Source organism: Saccostrea cucullata, unplaced genomic scaffold (assembly GCF_032062105.1).
Source record: "Saccostrea cucullata isolate Sc308-1 unplaced genomic scaffold, CSIRO_AGI_Scuc_v1 ctg1823, whole genome shotgun sequence".
Classification (NCBI taxonomy): Eukaryota; Metazoa; Mollusca; class Bivalvia; order Ostreida; family Ostreidae; genus Saccostrea; species Saccostrea cuccullata.
This window is the reverse complement of record NW_026926425.1, coordinates 18,698-44,187: the sequence shown is the minus strand read 5'-3', so window position 1 is coordinate 44,187 and position 25,490 is coordinate 18,698. Positions and strand designations below refer to the sequence as shown.

Here is a 25,490-nt window from a genome sequence, read left to right as displayed (position 1 = left end):
AGCCTGGACTTTAATTTATCGTGAGGGATTGTTGTGTATAAAGTTGAAAAGTCGTAAGTTTTTAAGCTGTTGATTTTGGAAAATTCTTGTAATTTCAAATTGTCCAAAAGTTCTTTGGAATTTTTGAGTATCCACATCTGATTCATACCACTTCTTGAATATATTGTTGCGCAGTACTCTTGAAGTTTTTCCTTCATTACTGTCAATATCTTAGTGAGGAGTAACGAAAGAGGCTTGGATGAACATTCACTGGAACCCGCAATGTATCTTTGTTGTAAGGATATTTATGAAGTTTCGGAATCCAATATATATACGGTAGTTCAAATTCATTTGACTCTGTGGAATATTAAAAATATTTAAAACAGACATATAATTTTGAAGAATTTCTCCCTTAGAAAGGGAAGTATAAGTATAAGTAGGATTACCATTTGTAGAATGAAATCCAAGTTCTTCTAAAATAAAATTCATATAATGAGCCTTACAAACGAAGACAAAGTTGTTACCTGTTTTTTCGGCAGGGACCAGTACGTACTGATCATGTAATCTATCTAATTCTTTTTTCACTTCTGGATTATTAAACACAGAAGGATAGATGGTTTTCATATTGCCCCTCAATCTTTGAATTCGCGACTTTAACATGGACCTGATACACTTAATCCATTCTGACAGGGTTTCAACGTCTTCTTTTTCATATCTAGCCAATCGTCTGGCGTAATTTTCAACAGAATCCATAATATTTATGAAATTCCTATACCAGTTGAAAGATCGGGGTTCCCTATATTTAGGACCTTTTAAAATAAGTGATCTAAGGTCCTCATTATTAACTATATGTACGTCACCTGTAATGTCGTGTCCAGCAGGACAATAGTTATAGGGCGAAGAAGAACATGAACACGATAAAGGATTATGAACTTGAAAATACGACAAACGTTTTTGTTTGTAATAAATATTTTAAAAAATTGTTAATTAAATACATTGTTGAAAAGGATTGAAAATGTTTATAATCAGGTTTGGTCATCTACAGACGTAGCTGCAGATCTGTAGCTCTCCGAAAAAAAATTGATAGACCGGTCTATCAATAATTTTTTTTTCGGAGAGCTACAGATCTGCAGCTACTACAGACGGAAAATAACGGGAAAATCCAACGACAATTTAGTGTGTATATAATGGCCTAACAATTAGTATGAAAAACATCAGTCAGCATATGACGTAATGATAAATTGTATTTGCTGAACAGCTTCTTGCATCGACCATAGAACTTACCAAATGATGATTTTAAACGAGACTGCTTATTTTCTTGTTTCAGAAACTTGTTTGTCAATAGTTACCTTGTTTTACAAATGTTAATACGTAGAGCATGCTCACGTGCATCGAATCAACTGAGACATATAACCCCCGTATGCAGGTAATGAATGTATATTACTGCGTAAGTAAGAAGAGATTTAAAGTCATCACGTTTATCATAAAGCTTAGTTTTTAGAATACCATTTGGCATTAACGTATTTTCAAGTAAAATATCCAAGACTCTGTGGTATACTCAGTATTTAATTTAAAGCTCACTGGGATGAAGTATGTTTAAGATTTTTACAACATTCTGCTTCACATGAATACAAAAATATGTCTTCTAATAACGGGGTGCAATTGGTACCTATTCGAATTCCAATAAATTATTGGAAGACCTGGTCTTCAAAAACCACATAGATATTGTCAATCAGAAATTCAAGCATCTTTTTAATATCAACTTCAGAGTATCAGAATGTTTTTAACAAAATAATTTTGCAAATGACCAATGACAAGATATGTCAATTCAAGAGTTCCATTGTCACTGAAAAAGCAGCTGTCAATGATATAAAAAATCCTTGACTTAAATACTCAGTAATTAATTGTGGGGAATGGTTGTATATAAAGTTGAAAAGTCGGAAGTTTTCATGCTATTGAATACTAGTATGTTAAATTTTGTGATTTCAATTTTTCCAAAAGTTCCTTGTAGTTTTTAAGTATCCATATCTGATTTACAACACTTCTCGAATATATTTTTGCACAGTAGTTCTGGGGTTTCTCCTTCATTACTGTTAAAATTTTAGTGAAGAGTAAAGAAAGAATCTTGGGAGAACATTTACTGGAACCCGCTGTGTACCGTATCTTTGCAAGGATTCTTATGAAATTTCGGATTTCCAATATTTATATGGTAGTTCAAATTCATTTTGGTTGTTTTTAATATTAAAAATATTGAAAACTGACACGATTTTAAAGAATTTCCTCCCTAGAAAGGGAACTATGGGTATATGTTGGATTACCACTTGTAGAATTAAATCCCAGTTTCTCTAAAATACAATCTACATAATGAGCCTTACAAACAACGACAATATTATTACCTGCTTTGTCAGCAAGGACCAGTACATACTGACCATGTAATCAATATAATTCTTTTTTCACTTTTGAATTACTGAACACAGAAGGATAGTTAGTTTGAGTTTTGCCCCTCAATCGCTTAACGCAAGATATTAACATACATCTGATACATTTTACCCATTATGAAAATGAGTCAATGTATTCTTTTTCATGTTTTTCCCATCGTCTGGTAATCTTCAACAGAATCCATTATGCAAAATTATGAAATTGTGACGCCAGTTAACAGATCTGAGTTCCCTAAATTTAGGCTCTTTTAAAATTAATGATTTAAGGTCCTCCTTATTTACTATATTAGCAGGACTGTAGTTGTAGGGTGAAGAACATAACAGGAAGGAGGATTGAGTTTACATATATCTAGGCTCTGCCAAGTTTTCTGGAGATTAAAACGTTTGGAAGCAATAGTCGATGTATATTTATAGGGAACACATGGTGTAGTCTTCAACTTGAAATAACGTGGAATAGAAGACTGGACTCTTTTGCGATTAAGAATATTACTTATAGTAACCACATTCAGTCCTTTGTTGGCAGGTTGGAGTTTAAGGAAAAAACGGGTTGCTTTACATGCATTTTCCTCTGTAAAAACCTGCAGGTTTAAAAAGCCTATGATTTGTACTATCCATAACCACAGATCCAAGCCTGTATTCTGGTGTCAAGCAATAAAAAATGAACTTTCTTCAACCTTTTCAAGTAGACTATTTAAAGGTTTCAAACATCCAATGTGATGAAAACCTTACTGTTGAGGCCTTAGTGTTATTGTTTCCTATGAATAAAAAATTTACCTCTAAGTGTCCAAGTATTGAAAACAAGCATTATGAAATTGAAATACTAGTAGTCTTGAATGTTAAAGGAGAATAACATATTACAAGCACCTTCGTCTTTTTCTAAAATTGGATACATTCTTCTAGGAAGTAACGAGAGTGCTGATGTCAAAATAGTCTTTATAAACCGGACGTTTCTACAAACAGATACTGCAGCTGCTAATAACAACGGTGACATCATAATGTGAATAACATCACAATGCCTTATATGAGAAAAGTATTGAAGTATTTGAGAGTACTTTGAAAGTTAGAAACATTGATTTTTTGGGGGTATTTCTTATATTGATTTAAAAAATAAAACAAGTACAGCCTTTTGTTTTTGGTACAATGCATAGATGCCGAATAAGTAGAATTTTTAGCGAGGATTTAATTTTGGCATTATTAGTGAGGGTGCTGACATCGCTAAATTTGAATATCGCTAAAAAATTAATTGCGTATTATTTGCAATAGATTCTTTAGTTAGCATTTTAAAATCGCTAAATTTACTTCTTACTAAAAATAAAATACCAGATTTTAGGTAGAAATCGCTAAATTTGCGTCTCACTAAAATTTCCACTTATATGGTATGTAAACCTGAAAAAAATCATGTCAACCTCGCACTTCCTCCTTGGTCGCTATGCTTTCCTTAAGTTGATATATATATATAAGGATTGACCTCATCAAAACGATCATTGGATAATATTCTTTGATCATATTTTCTATTTATGCTTTCTTCAGATCTTTATTACAATATTACCACTGTGTGATCCTTAAATCAAATGAAAAAGAATGAAACACAATATTAAAGATGAATAAATACATGTATTTATGCAATGAAACATCTGCCATGATTTTAAAACATTTTTTTTTTCTATTACATGTTCTTCATTTCACATTCAGGAACATTCATAAGTCTTTTTTCACAGTAAACAAAGATAAAATAGTGTTTGTATGTTAGGCTGATACAGATGGAGAGTAATTCCGAGAAATTCTGTCAAAGTCACTCTCCTGTCAAAACAAAAAGAACATATTAAGTAACAATTAGAAATACTTTAACCTACTTTGAATTTTTATTTAAATAGGTACTTTATATCAAATAGAGGACCATGGACTACAAAACTAACATGATTCACACTGCCTTTGCAGATTTTGAAGATTCTTCCCTTTATTTCAATGACAAATTTAACTTAATATTGGTGTTCCCACTAGGCCTTAAGGAGTTATGAGAGAATTTACACAACACTGAGATGCTTTCAAATCAACTAGAAAACTGACCAGTCAGCAAGGGCCCCGCCATGGGGTAGAATTAAAGGGTGCAGCTTACAGAATGATTAATAAATGTACGAAGAATAAGCAACAGCAACTGTATTCTTAAAATTTCAAGATAATTCCTGAACATTCAAAAACCTGAAAATAATATCCTTGTACCTACATTAGGCAGTAAAGAATGACTTAACATTGAATGTATATTTAAACAATTATGAAGCTTGTGTTATATAAAATCCAGCCTTCAATGAATGCAAATATCATGAAGGCTTGATCTTAACTTCAAACAAACAGCAGTTGCAGACAAAGGTTTTCATTAATCTTAAAGACAGATAAAGAAAAGCCTACTAAATTTTCTGCAGCAGGCTAGATAATTAATCCCAAGGGATTAATTGTACCTCTCTCATCATTTTCTTTTAAAGTTACAATAAGAACTTTTTCAGTATTAATGATAGAATGGGGTTTTTATACAACTACCTTAAAAATTAATAATATTCTTGAATTAACATAAGTAACAAAAGTAAATCAAAAAATCTTCTTTAATCTATTTCTTGTTTTTAGAATTCAATGAAATCATAACTATTAAACAAAAATAAATTATGAAAATTTATATTCAAATCCACATTTCAGAGTGTTCATAGCATTCCAAATTGACTTAACTTCAAAACAAACTTCATTTGCAGACAGAGGTGGTAATTCATCTCAATGTGACAGATAAAGATAATGCTCTGGATTTTCTTCAGGAGGAAAGCTAATTAATCCCAAGGGATTCATATAGCAGCATTCAGTTTACAATGGGAACATCTTCAGCAGTTATCTCTCTTTGCCAATGCATTCTTATATAAAGTTAAGGAATGTACCCCACCACCCCAGCTCCAAACCAGGGGACATAGAGAACCAAACTTAGCATCAAAATATGTATTTCTGCCTACTGAACTACCATACCAAATTTGAACTTGATTGGGCAACCATAAAAAAAGTTGCCCATTCATTCTTATGCATAGTAAAGGAATCTACCCCACCACCCCAGCTCCAAACCAGAAGACACAGAGAACCAAACTTAGCATCAAAATATGTATTTTTGCCTACTGAACAACCATACCAAATTTGAACTTGATTGGGCAACCACAAAAAAAGTTATTAGAAAAAAACAGAAAAATTGTGGACGGAAGAGTGACAGACGGACAGACAGACGGACAGACAGACAGACAGACAGAGTGATTACTATAGGGCACCCGCAAATCCTTGCGGGGCCCTAATAAGACTATGGCCTTACTGTTCTGTAGAAAATTTCTAAAAAAAAATTTTCTGTATACTACCGGTAGTATTATGCAAAATCTTATCTCTAATTTAAGCCCATCCAAATCCTTTGGTCCAATGATTGATTCATTCATTCATTACTACTCTTGAAATAAATTTTTTTTTTACATATCTTTATTGTTTGTACAAAGAGCTAACACTTTATGAAAAATATATGCCTACATGCAAGTCTCTGTGATTTACAAACCAATAATTCATACTAAACTTAACATTTCTTATATTTACATTTTACTCTTTCTCACTTGAGCCCATGGCTCAGTTGAGCTCAAATTTTTTTATTCAAATAGGTTTCATTAATTTTCATTTAGAAAAAAGCTATATCTAGTATATGGTTTCCTAGTATTGGACTTTGATAAATGGTTGTGCTGACCTTTTGTAAATAATCCCGGACAAATGGATGGTTGCGATGAGAGTCCTTCAGCTGGGATACGTATCTGTTACTGACCTGTCAATACAAAAGAAATTCTCAAACAGTAATCCCCAAAATGATAATTACTGGTACACGGTATTTAAATATATTCAAATAGAAATTTACTAATGCAATAAAAGGGTTTTCCGTGCAATTATTTTTTTCAGATGACAACATTTTTCATTTACATCATAATTTAATATGATTATAATTGACACTATACATTATTTACATTCATTTCAGTATATAAAATAATCCCCATGTCTATAAAACTCACGAACCTCTGGTGGTTTTCCAATATGCTGCGTTAAAACAATCATGTTCACAAGAGTTTCTGCATTATTGGAGTCCTTCAATAAAACATATCTCATTTCATCATCCAAATATATACATATATTCATATTCAAAAAATTATTTTTCATAGGGATAAAATAAAATCCAAATTCAAACGACAAACTCAAACTTTTATCTAAAGCGCTTTCGCCCCATGCGGGCTCATCAGTATATTCATATATACATGTGTGAATAAATAATTACTTAGTTTGAATTAAACATACTTTATAAATGTTGATAATTACATAATTTTATTCTACTGAATATGGAGGGGGGGGGCATTTTATTTTATTTTCATTCTTTCACACTTGAAAACATTTTCCTTGTTTTAAAAATAACCCAGACAGAGTTGTGTTAAGGATATAATGCTTTCTTCTTTGAATTTACCCTAAATCAAATTCAACCACTTGGGACCAGCTCGAGGGTGAATAGGCTATATTAAAACAGCGGGAAAATTTTCCTTAATACCTAAACCCTTTAGCATTACCTTGTCCATGGCCTCTTGCAGTACAGATTCGGCATCATCAAATTTGCCCTGGGCAATGTAACAGGCTGCCTGGCCATTCAATAACAGAGGTGTGGAATTGTGTTTGTCAGCCATCTCTTGGAAAATGTAATAGGCATCCTGATATTTCTCCCCTCCCTATAATGTAATATAAATACATGTACATAGAGGTATGAACATTCTCTAAATATTTTACTTTTACCAGTCCGCATGCGATTTAATGAGTCCATCCAAACAAGAAACATCAATGTTTTAAAATGACAAGTTTATCTTTTAAAGAAGATAGGTGAGCTAGCGCCATAGCAATTTTTAAACACAGAAAGGAAGGTCCGTGATCAAGTGATTTATTTTGCTGAATTCTTCAATGTTTATCGAGGCTAGACTGTGATCAAGTTATAATTGTTTTGTGAAGTGTATTTTATAGACACTTGGTAAAGAAACGAAGGGGGGGGTTGAAGTTTTTGTGTTGACCTATTGAAGTTTGGCACAACGGAACATTTATGACCTTTCCTGGAGAGGGGGGAGACTCTATATAATATGGTGAAGATGCCGATTGAGGCATTGAATGAGCAGGTATAAGAATAGAATTTCTTGGCAATGTAGCAAAGAAAATACAGCGGAATTAATAGGTTTATAGAAATACATGTAACTCAAAGTGAAGTTGTGAAGTAGTGTAGCTTGGTCCTTTGGGTCATCTTTGTCAAGAACTGTTAGGTTTTAAAAAATCATGCACATCAGGATCGGCTGAATTGACCAATCAGAAATTAGAGCCTATCTTTGGTTGTGCTTAGACGTCCCTTGTCTTTGTTTAGAACAATCAGATATTGACTCGGGCTCTTCCGTCAGAAAAAAGGGAAATTTGAAGTATTACAAATATGTCGACTTATCTTTGAACTGTAAGTTACAGAATAAATATAGATATTAAATGATACAACAAAATTGTTGTCGTACGGTCCATCTATAGTAGTTTTCAGTTTTCCCAGAATGCACGACCATGAAGCCGAGCATGTGTATTCAAAGAATTTGGAACTAACGTAGTTGCTAGCGCTCGAGTTAAATAATTATTACAATGTACTTTGTAAATTTAACAATAATTATTACAATGTACTTTTTATACTTTTTTAAAGGTTTTCAAGTAAAGTTGTCGAAAATCCAAACACTTGTCATTTATTCATTTTGTTTTCCAGAAAGAACTATATGCGGTATATTGCATATATTTGCCCCCACAAAAGTCAAATTTTGAAAACTTCCTAAAATGTGCTGAATTCAATAAATTGTATAAGAAATATAAATTGACAGAAAATATTATAGTGTCAAAGCAGTGTATTCACAATTTTTGTTTTTATGACGTCACAAACTAGTCCGATTTTATATCCTTTTTCAGAAAGAGGACAAAATGGACAAAATTTCAACAATTTTACCTTTAAAATTTATAGAGCGCAAGTTTGTTCAGGAACAATATTGACATATTTCATTAATATTATCATTCTACACATTATATCAAAATATTGATCCTGAACACACATGCGCTCGGTGACTTTTACTCAAAATATCGACGAAATATGTACATTTTTCTGTAAAATTCATAAAAAACTGAAATTTACGTCATGTTTGTGACGTCATTAAGTACATATGGCGTCATTACTTATGAAAATATTCAGTGCTTTGAAGTCAGCATATACTCCCCTGTTTAAGAACTTAATTAAATATATCTCCATCAAAGTTTGATTCGGGGGGCAAATATTGGTTATTACCGAATAAAGTTCTTTTCATTAGTATGTTTGGACTAATTAGCCAGAGATTTTATTTGTCCGATTGAAAAGATATCAGTCTGACATTAATGTTGAACCCTGTAATGTAATACATACCACAGCCAGGTTAAACCAGGCCTGTGCCAGTTGTGTGAGAATGCTGTCTTCATCTATCTCCTGCATTCTTTTCAGCTCTTTCCTTTAATTCAAATGAACAGTTAGTTTAGAATTTACAAACTAGTAAAGACGTATACAAGAGGATCATCTTTCAAATGATATTTTTATACCTATTTCCTTTATGAAACATGCTTTCATTTTACATCAAAATGATCATCTTTTTTTTCCAAGCCAAAAAATAGAACTCTTTCATTATTATCATCATTGTGATGACATTAATAAATACTGATTACAGTTTTCATACGGAAAATTTTACACAAAGATCAGCTTTACTGAGTTAAGAAAATTAAAGAGTAGCTCAGGAATTAAGAAATACAGCAAAACAGATTTTTTAGCAAAATTTTATTTCTCCCTGTTATGTACCATTTATTATATTGCTAAAATTGTGTCCTGCTTCGAATTCCAATATGTAATGTACTTATATCTACCTTGCAAGGTCAACTCGATCTAACTTGAGTAATATCTGGATTGTAAGACCAATGCTGAAATATTGGAAAAAGAATTTAGTAGTTATTATTTGTATAAGTTCCATTTAGCACACCATCTCTCATCTCAAACACCACACAAAGCATGTTACAATATTCCCCCAAGAGTTACAAGGGATTATAAAAATTCACTAGCAGGGGGCCTCTTAGAAGTGGAATTTGATCCTTTAAGTGTAAGTTACCATTACATTTTAATCTTGTAGAAAGGTTTAATTAAACAGCTACAAATATAAAACGCTACCATTCCAGTGCATCAGATTGATGTAGGGCTCTAAGTGCAGCATCACTGTTCTACAAAAAAAAAATAATTAACTAAACTGTTAAAAACTTCAAGAACATTTATAAAGAAGTTGAACAACACAATCAATTTTGATGATAATAAGCAGTGTTTGGAAACAAACTTTACAGCAAAATTTGTTTATTTCAAATACATGTGTAGCAAAAATACAGATATAGCAAAGTTTTTCGAGATCTCCTGCAATGTTCTTTTGAATCCCTTACAAATATATGTATAAAACAAACAACAATATTACATATTTAATGATATAGCAAACTGATTTTCCTTCCCATAGAAGTTTTGAAAAAAATAATGAATTTTATATCTTTTTTGATGAATTTCTAGTGACCTCAACTTTCCAAATATTGAACTGGTACCAATTTATTTTAAAATTTGATTCATAAGTTTTGTAGTTTTAAGTATTTTTAAATATTTGATACTTCTCTGAACATATTTGGTAGTTCTACCCAAAAGAAAACATGTATACTGTGAAATTTCTTTTTATACAATTCTTTTATTGTTATATGAATATGACAAATTATGTATATGAAAAGAAAATTCACAGTTCCCTAGGACTTTGCTATAACCAAGTTTTACTGAAAATAGTAATAGTCTTTATAAAACAGACAGTATCCTATTGCAATCCTCTACTGTATGCTTAACTTCCAATTGTACAAAACTACTGAACTAACTTGTTCATGGTTGTAGATGGAGGCAGCCATGACTAAGAATGTGCTGTTGGAAACATCCACACTGGCACTCATTTTCTGGTCCAAGTCCCTTACTATAGATGCCCTATCAAAGATTAAATAAATATATAACAGATATCAATGAAATAAAAGCTTTCTCAAATCATTTGTTGGCTTCTGGAAATAATATAAGCTAATGACTTTACATAAAACCTTGTGATGAAGAAAAATTAAAATGCCAAAAAGAGGAAAGACATTAAACTAACAAAACATAATGTTTTTTTAAACATGATACTCTAAAAGTTTCTTTTTTTTTTAAAACAACATGACTAGTCTACCAAAATGTTTCCAATGAATGGATAGATTTTCATATTAAATTGGGAGTTTGATAATAATGACAATATCACTGCATGTTCTAAAATTAACCAACTCTAAACATGCAAGTGTCTCATAAAATTTAAACATGTATCAATGAATTTCTTAAGAAAAATTGGGAATAAAAATAAATTTGATACTGTTTGAATACAAGTATGTATTATACACTTATCCACTGGTTGTGAGTGGGATAGCTTTTTTATCAAACCCACGACAGGAACTATTCCCCGAGGGCTTGCCCGAGGGGAATAGTTCCTGTCAAGGGTTTGATAAAAGAGCTATCCCACTCACAACCAGTGGATAAGCGTTTTATTATACTGATGTATAATATAATTTCTGAGGTTTGATTTTTTTTTTTTTGCAGTAAGATAACACTGCAAGAATAATCTGAAATCCTGATGACGTCACAATGCTACTGGAGTCATCATGACATCATCAGTCTATAGATCTATTGCTGGAAATCAAAATTGGCGGCAAAAATTGCATGAAAAATTTCCGACGGTGGATAGCAAAAACTATACCCCGGGGTATAGTTTTGCTATGCGTGGACTATAAAAGATAGTTATTTTACCTTCTGAACTTTATATAGGAAACATTTTAACAGAAGTATAATAAAGCTAGATATCTTATGACTTAACAAATATTATCTGGTTGAAAATCCATATCAAAAGTAATGGTAATTACAGGTAAATCAAAGAAATTTGATTAAAGGGTATAGATCTATAAAACATGTTAAGTTTTACTACTACTACCTCTTGCTTTCATTGGATAGATAGTCAGCAAACATCTTAACTGCTTGCAGCTCTGGAGGGTGTGAAGAATTAATTTCATCCAAAACAACACCATATTTTCTCTGAGCGACATAAGCTCTGTACATAATAACATCCTTAGCTGTTTTAAGATCTGGGTTGGACAGCTGAAACAAATACAAGATAATTTTTAGTGGAGGAGTAGTGCTTTTTATCCCATGCTTACTCCTTTATCCCTAGTTAGAATAATCTAACTGTGTCTTGGTACAGGCCCTCACCACAGTTAGAATACGTCCCATATACTTGCAATGTAGCAAATCGGAGCGGATCCGCTCCGAAACGATTTTGAAGAATATACCGTATTTGGCCGAGTATAATACGCATTGATGTAAAATACGCACCCCCCTTTTTGAGTCTGAAACTGGGGAAAAAAACGCAGTTGGGATGTATTATACACAACAGAAAAATTTACCAAGCGATGTTCTGAACTATGAAAATCACGGTAATTTGTTACGAAAATCGGCGCGAGGATTAGGTGTCAAAAATTTACTGAACACACTTTTTTAAAATACACACTTTATAACTTTCTCTTAATCCTGACATTCCGTATCGCGGCAATCTGGAGAAAATTATTTATTCATTTATTTCAACAAAGCACAAGATAATGTTGCTTAAAAGTATAAACAGATTTTTTTAAAGAATAGTTACGGTGATTTTGAAATTATGCGTCGCCATATTCTTAGATGAAATAATTTTATTTCAACAAAGCAAGAGATATTGTCGAAACTTTTATCAGTTGTCATATTTAATTTTAGTTCTAGATAATCATGCTTAAAATTATCTTACAATATTTTAACAGGAAACGAAATTGAAACATCAAAGTATTTATTTCTTTAAGAAGACTACGATTTTCCTCTTCTGAATCTTCGCGGATATCTTATTTTCTAAATGATACCACTTTTATTAAAAGTTTTAGCATAATTTATATTTCATTTCTCAACTCTCAATTATTTAAACAAGAGGCCGATAAGTATAAGATAAGGTAAAATTACATTTAACAATTGTTTAATTGTTTAAGTGCCGTAATCAACACATGCACATGGCAGTAAATAATCAGTGCTCTAACTGTAAAATCATTGCTTTGAAGTCGGTAGACAATTAATTGCCCCGAGGGGTGTTGATAGGTAATTATCATTTGACCAGCGCATATGTGTCACAACATTGGCCTCCTTTCATTGGGACGTACGGAGGGGTGTTAATATTGTTGCAGATTATCACTGAGTTATTTTAAACCTAAAATAAATATTTATTTTATTGTATTTCATTAAAAAAATGATTTATTACTTTGTCTGGCAGATAAGATGCATGTGCACTATCATTCCGGAAGAACGTGACATAGCTATGAGTGAACATCTAACAATAACATCGGTAATGGCGGCCTCCTCGGAGACAATCAACATGCAGCTCAAATTACTTTTAACTTACTTTTTCATGTTATTTGGGCATAAAAAGATTATGAAAGTGACATTTTTAAGAAGCATGCCTTCCAACAATAACTTTCCGAATTTTAAAATATGGCAATTAACAAAAGAAATTGCATATGTCTCTAGGTAATACTACGGTATGTACGTATGATAGCCGTTTTTCACCTGAAAGAAAAACTTGTCAAAATCCCATTGTGATGTAAAATACGCATCCCTTTCTCACAGAAATTTATTTTAGGAAAAAAGTGCGTATTGTATTCCCCTAATTACGGTAAAATGATTTGCACTGGGAATAACTACCAAAATAATCAAAACAAACCTTCTTGAGATTGCTTATGCCTTTTATCCCCAAAAATAATCCATATAAATACGAAAATCCAATTAATTTTCTCAACGTTTTTCTCTCGATTCAAATTACCTGCTATGTTTACATTCGGAACTCTCTAGATTGTTCCTAGTAAATGCGGTGCGTCGATTTACCCAAAAGGACCCAAAAGGACCCAAAAGAACCCAAAAGGACCCAAAAGGAACCCAAAAGGACCCAAAAGGAACCCAAAAGGACCCAAAAGGAAATTAAGAACGACCCAAAAGGACTTGAAATAAAGAAATTAAATGGATATATAATGAATACTTTCATATTTTATTAAAACTAAAACTAGTTTTTTGAGGGTAAAGTGCGTGTTTGGGTTGAGGTGGGAGCCCCCCCATCCCCCACCCCCACCAATCCCCGATACCATATGCCTAGAACATGTCATTAAATAAACTTATTTCTTTATTTATCAAATATCATATAATAAGATATAATAAAACAGAAGGAGAAATAGAATAATACAGTGCACTTTGTTAAATTCAGCTAAAAGAAATCAAAGCATTTCTGACCAGATTTAATGATTGATGTGTTATAAAAGTTGTATGTTATTTCTTTAAGAAAAGTTGCAACAATATAAATGTATGTTTTTGCCAATTTTTAGGTAAATTTATAATATAATATTCATAATTTAATTCAAATTATTAATTTTCAATGTATTATAATATATTAATTCGAGTCCTTTTGATTTCCTTTTGGGTCCTTTTGGGTTCCTTTTGGGTCCTTTTGGGTCCTTTTGGGTTCCTTTTGGGTCCTTTTGGGTAAATCGACGCACCCTAGTAAATGCACTATGCGAGTTATCGCCCGTGTTTCTTTCTGCTACATTACAAATACACGGAACGAATTCTATCCTTAAACCGGGTCCGCAGGACAATATCATTTTAATGATAGAACATTCTCTACTTTATCCCATGTATATGACTCTGGATATTTTTTTTGATATCCCAAGTTAAGTACAGTTGGGATGTCACAATGGTTTTTGCATCACCGTAATGAAGTAAAGTAAAGTGGAATCCTACACAAAAACAGTGTAAAACCTTGTTGTGAAGTATTAAACATGGGAAAAAAAGAATCTCCCTTGATTTGTAGTTCGATATAACTTTTATCCAACTCGCTGTGTGTTTTTATCCCCTCGCCAAGGCTTGGGGATAGAAAAACACACAACTCATTGGACGAAAATCATATCCAACGAAAATCATGAAAGATCTTATAGGCCTATATATACTATACACTACTTATTTGTTTTCTTTAATAATGTGACTTTTTGTCTATTTCTGACAATATATTTTTTGTAAATAGCATAAACAAGGTATTTTGAATAGCCTAAAAGCTTTACAGATATTACAAGCTATATAGCTAAATCAAGAGATTGTACTGGACCTGTCAGGTATAAATAATTTAAATCTTTATTTATTTTGACAGAATAAACATGCAACATATGTGGTACCGGTATCTTCCTTTCAATAGAAATATTCGTTAAAAATACAAAATAACATATTTTTTCATGAATCCTCACAATATTACCCTTAATTTTTGGCATTCATTGATGCACTGTTGATAATTCCCCGTATATAAAGCAGTTTTTATCTCAAAAAGTTCGTCAACATCTTTCTCTGTAGCCATCTTTGCTGAATTACTTAGACGCATGCGTGGCCAACGTGGAAAGTAAATCAGAATCAAGATTGCGCTTTAAATTGTAAGCGACTATCTCAAGAACTCTTAATCTCATTTTTGCGGTATTTTGCTGCTGGTTTGATTTCAGGCTGATATACTATAATAGCTGTATTTTCCATGAAATGATTACATCAACACATATAGATTGTCGCACTTAAATCAAGAAAAAGGAAAATTTGTGAAATATACATTTCTAATTTTGACCCAGTCCATCAGCATTGCTGTTGTCGCAAAACAAAAAATTTTTATACATCACTCAATATAAGATGTTTTGTAGATAAGTTTTAAATCCGTAAAATTATTCTTTATTTTTGTTATATGCAATGTAAAGATATTGATTATAAATTTATCATTTGTTTACATTCGGTTTGTTTATATTTACGACAAACAAAAGTTGAATTTAATGGCAGGTGATAGTGTCATGTACCGTTTTTAGCACAAAATGTCTTCTTTTGTGTTAAAACAACACGATCAAACAAAGGTTGATAAACATTAACTACCAACAGAAGCATGATTATGAAAACGATGGGTAACGAAATGCCTATGGGAACGAATATCGATATAATTTGTTTTATGGCTTTTGAAACCCGAGAGAACAGCTGATTTCTTTAAAAGTAAGATGCATCTTTGAACATATTTAATATAAAGCCAATGTACAGTTTAAAAAAATCTAACACGTCTGTAATGGGGGATAGAAATGCATGCATTTTTATTGTCATATAAAAGTAATCATTTAAAATAACAACACAGCGTGACTGCGTCATTTCTCAACTTGTAAAATATTTTTCATCAGTTTTTCGTTCTTATTCCGAATCAGATAAAAACCGTTTAAGATGGCATAACCAAAAAGGGAGGGAAGGGTAAATTTGTAAGCAATGTCTGCACATAACTCCTGATTGATATCCTTAAGTGAAACAGACAGGGTTGATTAGTTTTTCTTTTAACTGTTTAAGATGTCTTCTAGAAATTATATAATTTTATTAATGCTCTTTTTAGTTCTACTGGTCAGGGATCATAAGTTGTCCATGATCTCTATTATAATATCTGTTCAGTAGAAGATTTTTCAATAGAATATTTTCTTACAATTTTTGAATCTTCAAGTTTGGTACATAAGTATTTAGACAACACTAAGAAAAATAATTTTTAAATCATCTTTTGATTTTGATAATTGATGTTGCCATGGTTACTAAAATTGGGTGAAACTTTTTCAAAACAGGGAGGGACGCTTGAAGAAGATGGGCAGGTGGGGCTATAGGGATTATGCTATAAAATTTGATTGCAAAAATTCAAAAGCTTCTTGAGATATTGCACAGAAATGAAAATTTTACACACATAAATAAACAATGTATAAATTTATTACCTTGACATTTGACCTTTTGACATAAAGATTAAAAAGGGTTTTTCTTAAGCCATTGGGAGCTTCATTTCACTGAAATTTAAAGCTCAAATGCTTCTCAAGATATCACACAGAATCAAAAGTGTTAAAACCGACAGAATTTATGACCTTGAACTTTGACCTTTCAACCTCAAAATCAGTAGGGGTCATCTTTAAATCTTTGGAAGTTTTTTCTGTAAAATTGCATTGCAAAAGCTCAAAAGCTTCTTGAGATATCATGTAGAAATGAAAGTGTTACAGATAGACAGAAATACAGACAGAGAGATGGACTGGGGTACAATAAAAACCTGTAGACCTGCAGGCTTATCTGATGCTTCTGTTTTTCTAAATACTAAAAATAATCCTTAAATTAAATGAGCCGTAACCACATGCATTTTTTTAAATAGCATATTGTTTCATAATGTCTTAAGTATAGAAATAACTCATTTTCAGAATTTTCAGAATCTGCTGTTGATGTATACGCATCTGGTATACTAGTGAACTCTGAACTTGTGAAACTCAGCCTCTTGTGAATTCCGCACAAGATGAAGAGAATTTAGCAACTAGTATAAACAGGTCATCAGAAGCCAAATTGAAATTTCTGTCTATGTCTAAATTCTTATTTAAAATAAACTTTTCCAAGCAGTTTCACATTCTGAATAATCATGCACTGAGACAAATGAAAGGTATATCAAAATCTACTTTACAGTATTCTCTCTTTTTTCTTAAAATTACAATGGTTGTGATATAATCAGTGTGTATTCCTTTTCATTAATATTACATTATTTCAACAAAACAAACATCTACATAGCCCAAAATCACTTGGTAGCAAAACATTTTTTAGGTTCTATCTGATTAAAAGCTGGAACCTTACTGTTATATTTGAATTTAATAATGGAATTGTTTAAGATTTTTTCAATACTTTCAGCACAATGAGGATTCTTTTACTTATTATGAGACAATTTATATAAAAGAAAGAATAGCAAACAGAAGCAGTGAATGTTTTACTGTTTGTTTATAGAGAGGCTAGCGATGGAGTGTGGGGATCAGGTGGACAGTCTGGAGGGATGGATGGTGGTCAAGGAGGGACCATTTGCTGACCAGATGAATCCGCCAAAGTTCAATTTCTTGGTCTGCTGGAATGATGAGAAGAAGAGGGTGGTCATTACTAGCCGCCTTCACAGCCGTGTCGTCAGTGACAAAGATAACCTCGGAACAAGGACTGGCATTTTCTCCTTCCATGAATTAGAAGCCATTCACCAATTACTCTGCCATGTTCATCCTGCCCTGGGCCCCCACTTACCTCCCCTTCCAGAGGAGCCTAGGTCCCTATGGACATATTTTGGTTATGAAGAGTGCAATATAGATTACTCAAAAGTGTGTTCACAGATAGAAGAGTACTTGTGTTATGCTTTGGAAATCTGCAAAGAAAAACTTTTGATGTCAACTCTGTTTGAGTATGAGGAGCACACAGCTGAGGAATATTTCGAAAACATCAGTGAACTTCGTCGCCAAGGATACGAGGATGAAATCCACAAAGCGGAAGATGAATTAAAGAATGTGATATTTTTACGTAGCAATGCAAGTCATATGACTGATATGAAGGATGTGTATAAATCTGAAGACAATGCGGTCTTTAAGCTGAACATTGCTCTGGCCTCCCTCTACAATTACCTCCTACAGCCATTCCTGGACGTTAGAGAACTGGCGTACAGCCGTGTCACGGAGGCCAAGGAGCAGCTGGAGAACCCCGATGTCGGGGCTCGCGTAAAGCGAGAATACGGGGCCATGTTTACAGAGTGGCAAACACACTACGAGGAAGCTCTAGACAACATTCAGAAGTACTACATTGAATATTACACAAGAACTTCCAGAATTTATGAAGGTAAAGACTCCATTTTCAGGACTGTTTAAGATTGATTAATTAATTAGTGCTAATAAATGTTATGTGAAGTGAATTTGAAGGGTATTTGTAAACATGGTAGATGCATAATTGGTTTTGGAAGACTCATTTGATTATAGACTTTATGATGAATTTTTCACTTTTTTAGATATGTTAAAAAGAATGAAAGAAGATCAAACTAAATTTGGGAAAACTGCATTTGAATTGATTGGTGCTGAAAGATTTTTTAGGTAAACATCATCTGCTAATATTCCCTTTTCAATCTGTAAATTCAAGATAAAAATGCTCCTAGTTTTAATTTGAATTTGATTTCAGTAAAACTTGTTACAAGTTTAGAAATCATGTGTATGTCAAAAATTATAAAGTGATTCAGTTACAGGCAGCTGCTCTCACCAACTTTGTGGAAAGTGTATCTTTGAATAAGTCAGTAGAGCTACAGTCTCTAAAGAGATCTCTGATTTCTTTTTTGTCTATATTTTGTATACATGTTTTGTTTCTTTTCCCCCCTTATTCCATTTTAATTTGGAATGTGTAAATGATTTATTAATATGTGCTTTCTGTGTGAAGAATTTTAATAATTTAAACTAATAATTTTTTTTTTCAGAATAAAAGAAGACCTTTGTTTAGAGTGTCTTCAGTTATTAAACAATGAGAAAAAGTTATTTGTACAAGAACGGGATAAAGTAAAGGAGGAGGTGAGGGAAGGTTTTATTTTAAATAATTAAAAAAAATTAATAATTATTGTCAAAATGTAAGGTAAGAAAAGATTAAAAGTTATCAGTATTTTAAGCAGTGGACATCCTCTCCCATTGTTTACAGATAGCCAGTGTAGAGGACAAACTAGGGGCCATCCAGGAGCTGGGGAGGTTGGAGGGGGTGGTGTTTGATTGGCAAATCCGGGTACAGCAGCAACAAATGGCCATCCTGGACGAGGAAGAAAAACTGGTTAGAACCCAGATGGAGGCCATTACTAATCAGATAAAAGGTAGGAGTGATTAATATGTGGATATATAAATTGTTTTTGGTAAAAAAAGTTTGCTCTTCTTTAATGACTATAAAGCAGTATATGTATTTATAGATCAAACTTATTTGGTAAATTATCTATATTTGACCCTGAGGATATATCAGTGTTTGTTAACTTCTCAGCTAAAGAAGACATCCCTGTGTTTTATGATGCTGTTGAGGATATGGACGACCTTAGTTCAGATGAGGAGTCCCTGCTCAAGTCCCCAGCAGACCCTCGTATCCTGGCGCTGCGTAGTAAACTCACCTCCATCACGCGGAGGAGAGCCAAGATACGCAATGTTAAGGTGAGTAATTGAGGGATGGATTTAAATTAATCTAGTACATGTATCAGGTTTGATAGTACTTGTGAATGTGCACTTTTAATAAAGTTTATTATGCATAAAAGAAACAAGTCATGGAACTATGAATTCACATAATAAAGAAGTAAATAAAATAATTTTTTTTACCCAGAAAAGTTTTCATTTTTGTACTGTTCATCTAATATCAACATACATGTAAACTTTTATTGTTCCATTAGGCCTCATTGGAAAGGAAATTCAAATCTAAAATTCAGAAGAAGAAGGAAGAAGAGATACAGTTCAAACAACATCATGCGATTCAGATGGTAAATCATTGTATTGTAAGATCTCTCTCTGAAATCTGTAGATATCCTGGATTTTACAAAGAAGGAAAATTGAAAATCATAGAATTTATTTCTAGGTCTATGTATATACATGTATTACTGTACCAACAGCCCATACTGGAAAAACAATTTTGAAATAATTTTACCAGCATAAGTACTGGTGTGTCTATGTTTGATTTATGTGTTTTTATTTTCATAATATGACACAGTAAATTTTTTTTTAAATAGAGTTTAACTTTTATTTTTTCAAGAAAAGGGATTTCAAAAAAGAGGAGGAAGAGAAGAAGAGTGGTTTTATAAATGATCAACGATCCAAGGCCATTAATCGCATTAAGGACTTTAAAATAGTAAGTTAATCATCCCAGTTCAGATAATTCAGTAATAGATTGTACATGTACATCTCTTTAAATAGAACCAAATTTTCATGCAAGGAACCCAATTTGTTGCCTGATAATCAAAAGAGAAATAACTTACTATACAAGTACTTTGATTTGTGGAGGTTTTATGAACATAGACCCACAGAAATCAGTGACTTTTGTCAATTGTGCAGTCTCTCCTGTGACAGGAGAACTACATAACTTGCTTTTTTTAAAGCATACATTCTTTCAACTTTTCATTTCAGAAATATCCAACACCAGAGACAATAAAACCTCCTCGCTATCAACCACCTAGTCAGAAAAAGGCCGCTCTGGAAGACTCTCCCCAGTCCATGCCTGTCTGTGATAAAACATATGTGAAAAAGCCAAGCAAACCTCTTACAAACTCTGAGAAAACTATCAGAATAACAAACACACCAAAAAAGTCACCCTCTAAGTCAAGTAAGAGCACTGGAAAATCTAAGCCTACACCCAGACCTAGAAAATCCCAGGATGCTGTGGATTCAATGCCAGTTACTATTTACGCTTCAGACGGAGGGGAACAGAGACAAAACTCCTCCCCTCCCACCCCTCCAGCACCTGTAGATCCACCCTCGGTTTGTGTTCCCCCACCCCCGCCCCCACCCCCTCTAGTACCACCACCTCCCCCTCCCCCACCCCCACCACCGCCACCTCCAGCTATCGGTCCTCCAGCTAAACTGGTGATTGTAAAGAAGGAAAAGGAGGAGGAGAAACCTAAAGAAAAGGGGGCAGGTCCACCTGATCTGGGATCCATTTTGGCAGGAAAAGGCAAACTGAAGCCTGTGAGTGAGAGTCACCAGAAACAAAAACCAATACCAGGTAAGTCTTACGGAAATCTGAAGTACCGGTAGATTCTGTAACGGTGACAGAAAAAATGTTTTGGTACCTCTTAACAGCTAGCTTTAACATTTATTTTATATTATTAAGTTGAAAAGTTTGTTTTAGCATTCAGTTATGAGAAACTGTGCATATAAAGTCAGAGAAAATCAAATGAGGTTGACAACTACAGTACATGTACATGAAATGGATAAATACCTATATCTCTGTATTTTATTTACAGTGAATCCTATGGACAATATCCTGAGTATGATTAAACAGGGAGTAAAACTGAGACCCACGGAAAACAAAGAAGAGAAGAAATCAGCAAGTGACACAGATATATTTGACACTCCAAGTGATAGTCATATGAGATTGTTACAGGAGAGTTTAAGTAGAATCAGTAAGTTCACTCGAGAAAGCTCCCCTGAGTCAGAGGAAGATAGCGAAGAAGAGGACTTGTTTGCGTAACTCAATGCTTTCATTGCCATTGTTTTGCTTTTATCATAGACTTATTTTACCTGTGTTATTTTCCTTCTACAAACTATATTTATTTATTCATATCACTTATTTAGCTCAAGTTAGCCGGATGCTTGATTGGCATATGTAGTTGTCTGCCAATCAAATAAATTTAAATCAAAAAATCCTTCCACAGAGCATTCTTTGATGAAGCATAACAGACTCTAGTGTTCTTTATCAATAGATTTTTAAATATTTTCTTCTAGAACCACATGGTCAAGTTTGAAATTTATTCAAGATTCACTCATTGTAAAGCCAGTTGAGAGTCCAACATTTATGTGATTCTATCATTCAGCTCACACTGTGAGTTAAGGCAAGGTATAGGCATTTCTGTACAAATAAATTAATAAAATTTGCCAATTAAATCTCAAGAGTTTGTCTTCGGTACAAAGAAAGTTTTAACTCGCTTTTTTAAGTCACATTTAGTGGTGTTATTATGAGGTCATATTTTGATGTCACTGATGATTTAACATTAAGTAAAGATTTTATGGCAGAAGTTAAATTACTTTCGGATCCACCCCGTTTTAAATATTACAGCGAAAATTACAAAGATTGTTGAGATTGCTCCACAAATGTTGTGATTTTAAAGTTGAATTTTGATTGATAATAAAATTGATCAAACGAAATAATATGCCAGATCTGTAATTTCATATTAGAAGGAGAGTTTCAACTTTTTCTGTATAATAGGCATCACTCAGATGTTTAAACTTTCTTTTTTAGATATTCTCTGAGGTGTTTGAGAGTCTGTAATGTTGACATAAAAAAACAGACATAAATGTTTTACTTTAAAGAATTCTTGTAATAAAATGTGTGTTCTGCCATTTTAAATGATTTTTGTTAAGTATGTGTAAAGTTACACAGTGATTCATGTATATTTGATTACCATGATTGTGCATTAATACATGTATTTATTTATTTGTCTTGTAATTATATTATTATCATTTATTTCTGCCATGTTTCAAAATTTTAATTGGCATCAATGTGCCAGTTAATGCATATGTTTTGTCTTTACTAAAGTAAGTAAAGTATTTATTTCCAATTTTGGACCCAGAAAGCATACAAATTTAAGCATTAAGTTACCAAAGTGAACAAACAAATGGTTGTGTTTTGAATCGTACATCACAAGTGATTATGTAAGAATATATATGCACATACAATACAGAGGTCTATAACAAATCAAGTGATCAGGATGTCTGTCCATCTGTCTAGCTGTACATCCATCTGTCCTTCCATCTGTCTGTCTGTTGAGCATTGGGGTACCCATCTTATCTGCAACTCCTCTTTTACCACTGAATGAAATTTAATGAGACTTTAACATAATGTTTGTAACATTAAGTGTCTATCATCTTTGCAGTCTATTAAGTTTTGATTGATATAACAAAGTGTAAACTAACTAACCTTGAACTTGATAACCTTGACCTCATTTTCTAAATGAACTTGCCCTATATTTTCTTGAATAATTGAAGAATGGATTTAGATCTATATGCTGATGAATGTTTTTTGACATTTTATACCAACTGAAAGAAGAAGTTCTTAAATTAGAGTGCATTGTACTTGTATAAATAAATGTTCTTAAAAATTACAACTGCACTATTTACAGGTATGTTATAAATTAACTTAAATTGAAAGAATGTCTTGTACAAAAAGAAATATTCTTCAATCATTTTAAAGCTTTTAATTTATTCCCTTTGTTGTTTAATGTGTACTGATTTTATGGCTTATTTATCCTATTTTTCTCAATGTTGAATATTTTGTTTTTTTATAATATATACATGATTGTTTGATTATTAACTTTTCATTCTTTCATAATTACTGTAAAATCACTTATTTTCTTGGGGTCAAGTTTTAGAGGTTTGAGGAGGAAATAATGGTTTTTGGGGGTGTAATGCATTATGCAATTTTACATTTCATGGTGGTACAATAAAATACATTTGAGGATCTCCATACCTCAAAAACAACAAAAATTAAACCCCCACAAAAATTAGTGATTTTACGCTGGTATGCATTGAAATGAAAACATTTTAAGAACCTTGAACAGAAAATAAAGCATTAAATTTTCTTATGTTCATTTTAAAACAAACATACAATGTTAAAGAAATGTACACGTTTTATCATGTATAAATGGATTCTGAATTAATTCCATTCATGAGATACTTATGAAATATGTGTCAATCAGAGATTCATTTATATACATGTATTAAAAATGCATTTATAAGGGAGTTTAATTTTACATACTGCCATCAGTCTGTGATTGATTAAAATACTGTAACATACAAGTAAGAATTTGTGTTTTTTATGATAAATTTTTAGGTCACATGAGTAAACTCAGGTGACCTATATTGCTATCTGTTTTTGTCCGTCGTGCATTAACATTACTATAAATATAAAATGTCAGGTTATAGCAAACAACTAATTGTATAGGGACAAAAAGTTATGCTAGTATCTCAATACAATGCGTTTAGCACTTGTTAACATTCAAAGGATGTAGCAAACAACTAATTGTATAGGGACAAAAAGTTATGCTAACATCTCAACAAAACTCAATACAATGCACCATGCATTTGTTAGTTTGTTGTTAGTAATAATGTCAGGAGTTATAAATATCAAGTTCAGGTCACTTCTTGTGCCTTAGTAAATACTACTCAACAATAAACAATAACGATGAGTTCAGACCACTACTTGTGTCTGGGTAAAATGAATGAATAACGCAATCAAACGTTGCTAACAAATTCAGGTTAATAATTACCCATCATGTCAATTTGTCTCTCTGTCTAAAACAGAACCCTTTGTGATGGGGAGACTGCCTTGTTCGGAGTTGGTCCGTCAGGTAGACCTTTCCGTGGGTGAGACCGCAGGCGTCTGACCGTTAGACGCTGGGAGCTCGTATATAAAGCCTTTACAACCTTTATGACGTCAATCACTCAATGCATGAGATTTGGCGCCATAACGTCAAATAGCTGGAAAACTTCGGATACACTTAACTATCATACTCATCTGAGGTGTTCCGAATGTAGTTTACATCTTTTACCGCTTAGTGTGAAAAGCAGAGTGTAATTATAACGTTTTACCCTAATTATCAATGAATGAATTTATTATTTATCAATATTATAAAAGGTAAGCACACTCAGTACTATATAATTGCATTTGTACACCAATTAATGGTGTGTTTACATTACGTATCCCTCAAACGTGGAGGAAATTCGGAGCGAGGTAAACACTTTGCACCTTGCTCATAATAAATCTCAAATAACATTAATCAATAATAATAAGTAAGTAAGAATAAATGTCAATACATATCAATCATCCAATCATTCATCGAATCATTAATTTTAACGATTCATATCACAATTTAAGAAACATCTTGTTTACTTATTTATAACAATAGTGGAGAATGTCAAATTCGTAACACGGCCCCCTTCTCTATTTAACATTCGTCCCCGAATGTCTACAAACATTCAACAACAAACAATCTAAATTAATGTTCAGTGAACAAAAACCTCAATATCTCGATTATTTGGTTATCTCGAAATATAGTCTTCGGGATATCCAATTTAAACTGTAAGTTCACTCTATCATAAGCAAACTTTAAATTGTATTAAACAAAATCAAATATGTAGAATCACATAACATTCAATCTATTACAATGCTCAAATTCAATAAGCACGACGCTTCGTCGTATTTTCAAAACGAAAGTAGATTTCGTGACATGTCTTCGTACGACTTATTAAAAGGCGTGACGTCAAATCCTCAAGCTGAGAAAT

At 32.6% G+C, this 25,490-nt stretch overlaps 2 protein-coding genes across 3 annotated transcripts; one reads left to right on the top strand and one right to left on the bottom strand.

Moving 5' to 3' along the window:
- Nucleotides 1–4,011: 4,011 nt before the first annotated feature.
- Nucleotides 4,012–15,070, bottom strand: LOC134271666 (coatomer subunit epsilon-like). Its single transcript, XM_062753878.1, has 10 exons — nt 14,921–15,070; nt 11,549–11,712; nt 10,425–10,527; nt 9,697–9,746; nt 9,399–9,452; nt 8,911–8,992; nt 7,025–7,180; nt 6,486–6,554; nt 6,166–6,240; nt 4,012–4,217 (listed from the first exon to the last, which is right to left on the bottom strand). Exons 1-10 carry the CDS (start codon nt 15,041–15,043, stop codon nt 4,164–4,166), a joined length of 930 nt encoding a protein of 309 aa, XP_062609862.1. The 5' UTR covers nt 15,044–15,070; the 3' UTR covers nt 4,012–4,163.
- A 398-nt stretch (nt 15,071–15,468) lies between these two features.
- On the top strand, nt 15,469–23,787 carry LOC134271665 (junction-mediating and -regulatory protein-like). Of its 2 annotated transcripts, none has more exons than XM_062753877.1 (10): nt 15,469–15,551; nt 17,467–18,330; nt 18,497–18,578; nt 18,953–19,043; nt 19,168–19,333; nt 19,495–19,658; nt 19,892–19,978; nt 20,248–20,343; nt 20,619–21,213; nt 21,455–23,787. In XM_062753877.1, the coding sequence occupies exons 2-10, from the start codon at nt 17,478–17,480 to the stop codon at nt 21,679–21,681; spliced, it is 2,361 nt and encodes a 786-aa protein (XP_062609861.1). In that variant the 5' UTR covers nt 15,469–15,551; nt 17,467–17,477; the 3' UTR covers nt 21,682–23,787. The 2 variants fall into 2 exon arrangements, with proteins under 2 accessions (XP_062609861.1, XP_062609860.1); XM_062753876.1 differs by having other exon boundaries at nt 15,475–15,684.
- The last annotated feature ends 1,703 nt before the right edge of the window (nt 23,788–25,490 follow it).

Excerpts from the sequence above, each read along its gene's own strand:
- LOC134271666 (XM_062753878.1), bottom strand. The coding sequence starts at position 15,043 with ATGCGTCTAAGTAATTCAGCAAAGATGGCTACAGAGAAAGATGTTGAC. Across the intron at positions 11,713-14,920 it reads ATGAATGCCAAAAATTAAGG|CTGTCCAACCCAGATCTTAA; the intron begins GTAATATTGTGA and ends TATTTGTTTCAG. Across the intron at positions 7,181-8,910 it reads CCTGGTTTAACCTGGCTGTG|GGAGGGGAGAAATATCAGGA; the intron begins GTATGTATTACA and ends ATTACATTATAG.
- LOC134271665 (XM_062753877.1), top strand. The coding sequence starts at position 17,478 with ATGGAGTGTGGGGATCAGGTGGACAGTCTGGAGGGATGGATGGTGGTC. Across the intron at positions 18,331-18,496 it reads AACTTCCAGAATTTATGAAG|ATATGTTAAAAAGAATGAAA; the intron begins GTAAAGACTCCA and ends TCACTTTTTTAG. Across the intron at positions 19,659-19,891 it reads CCAAGATACGCAATGTTAAG|GCCTCATTGGAAAGGAAATT; the intron begins GTGAGTAATTGA and ends TTGTTCCATTAG.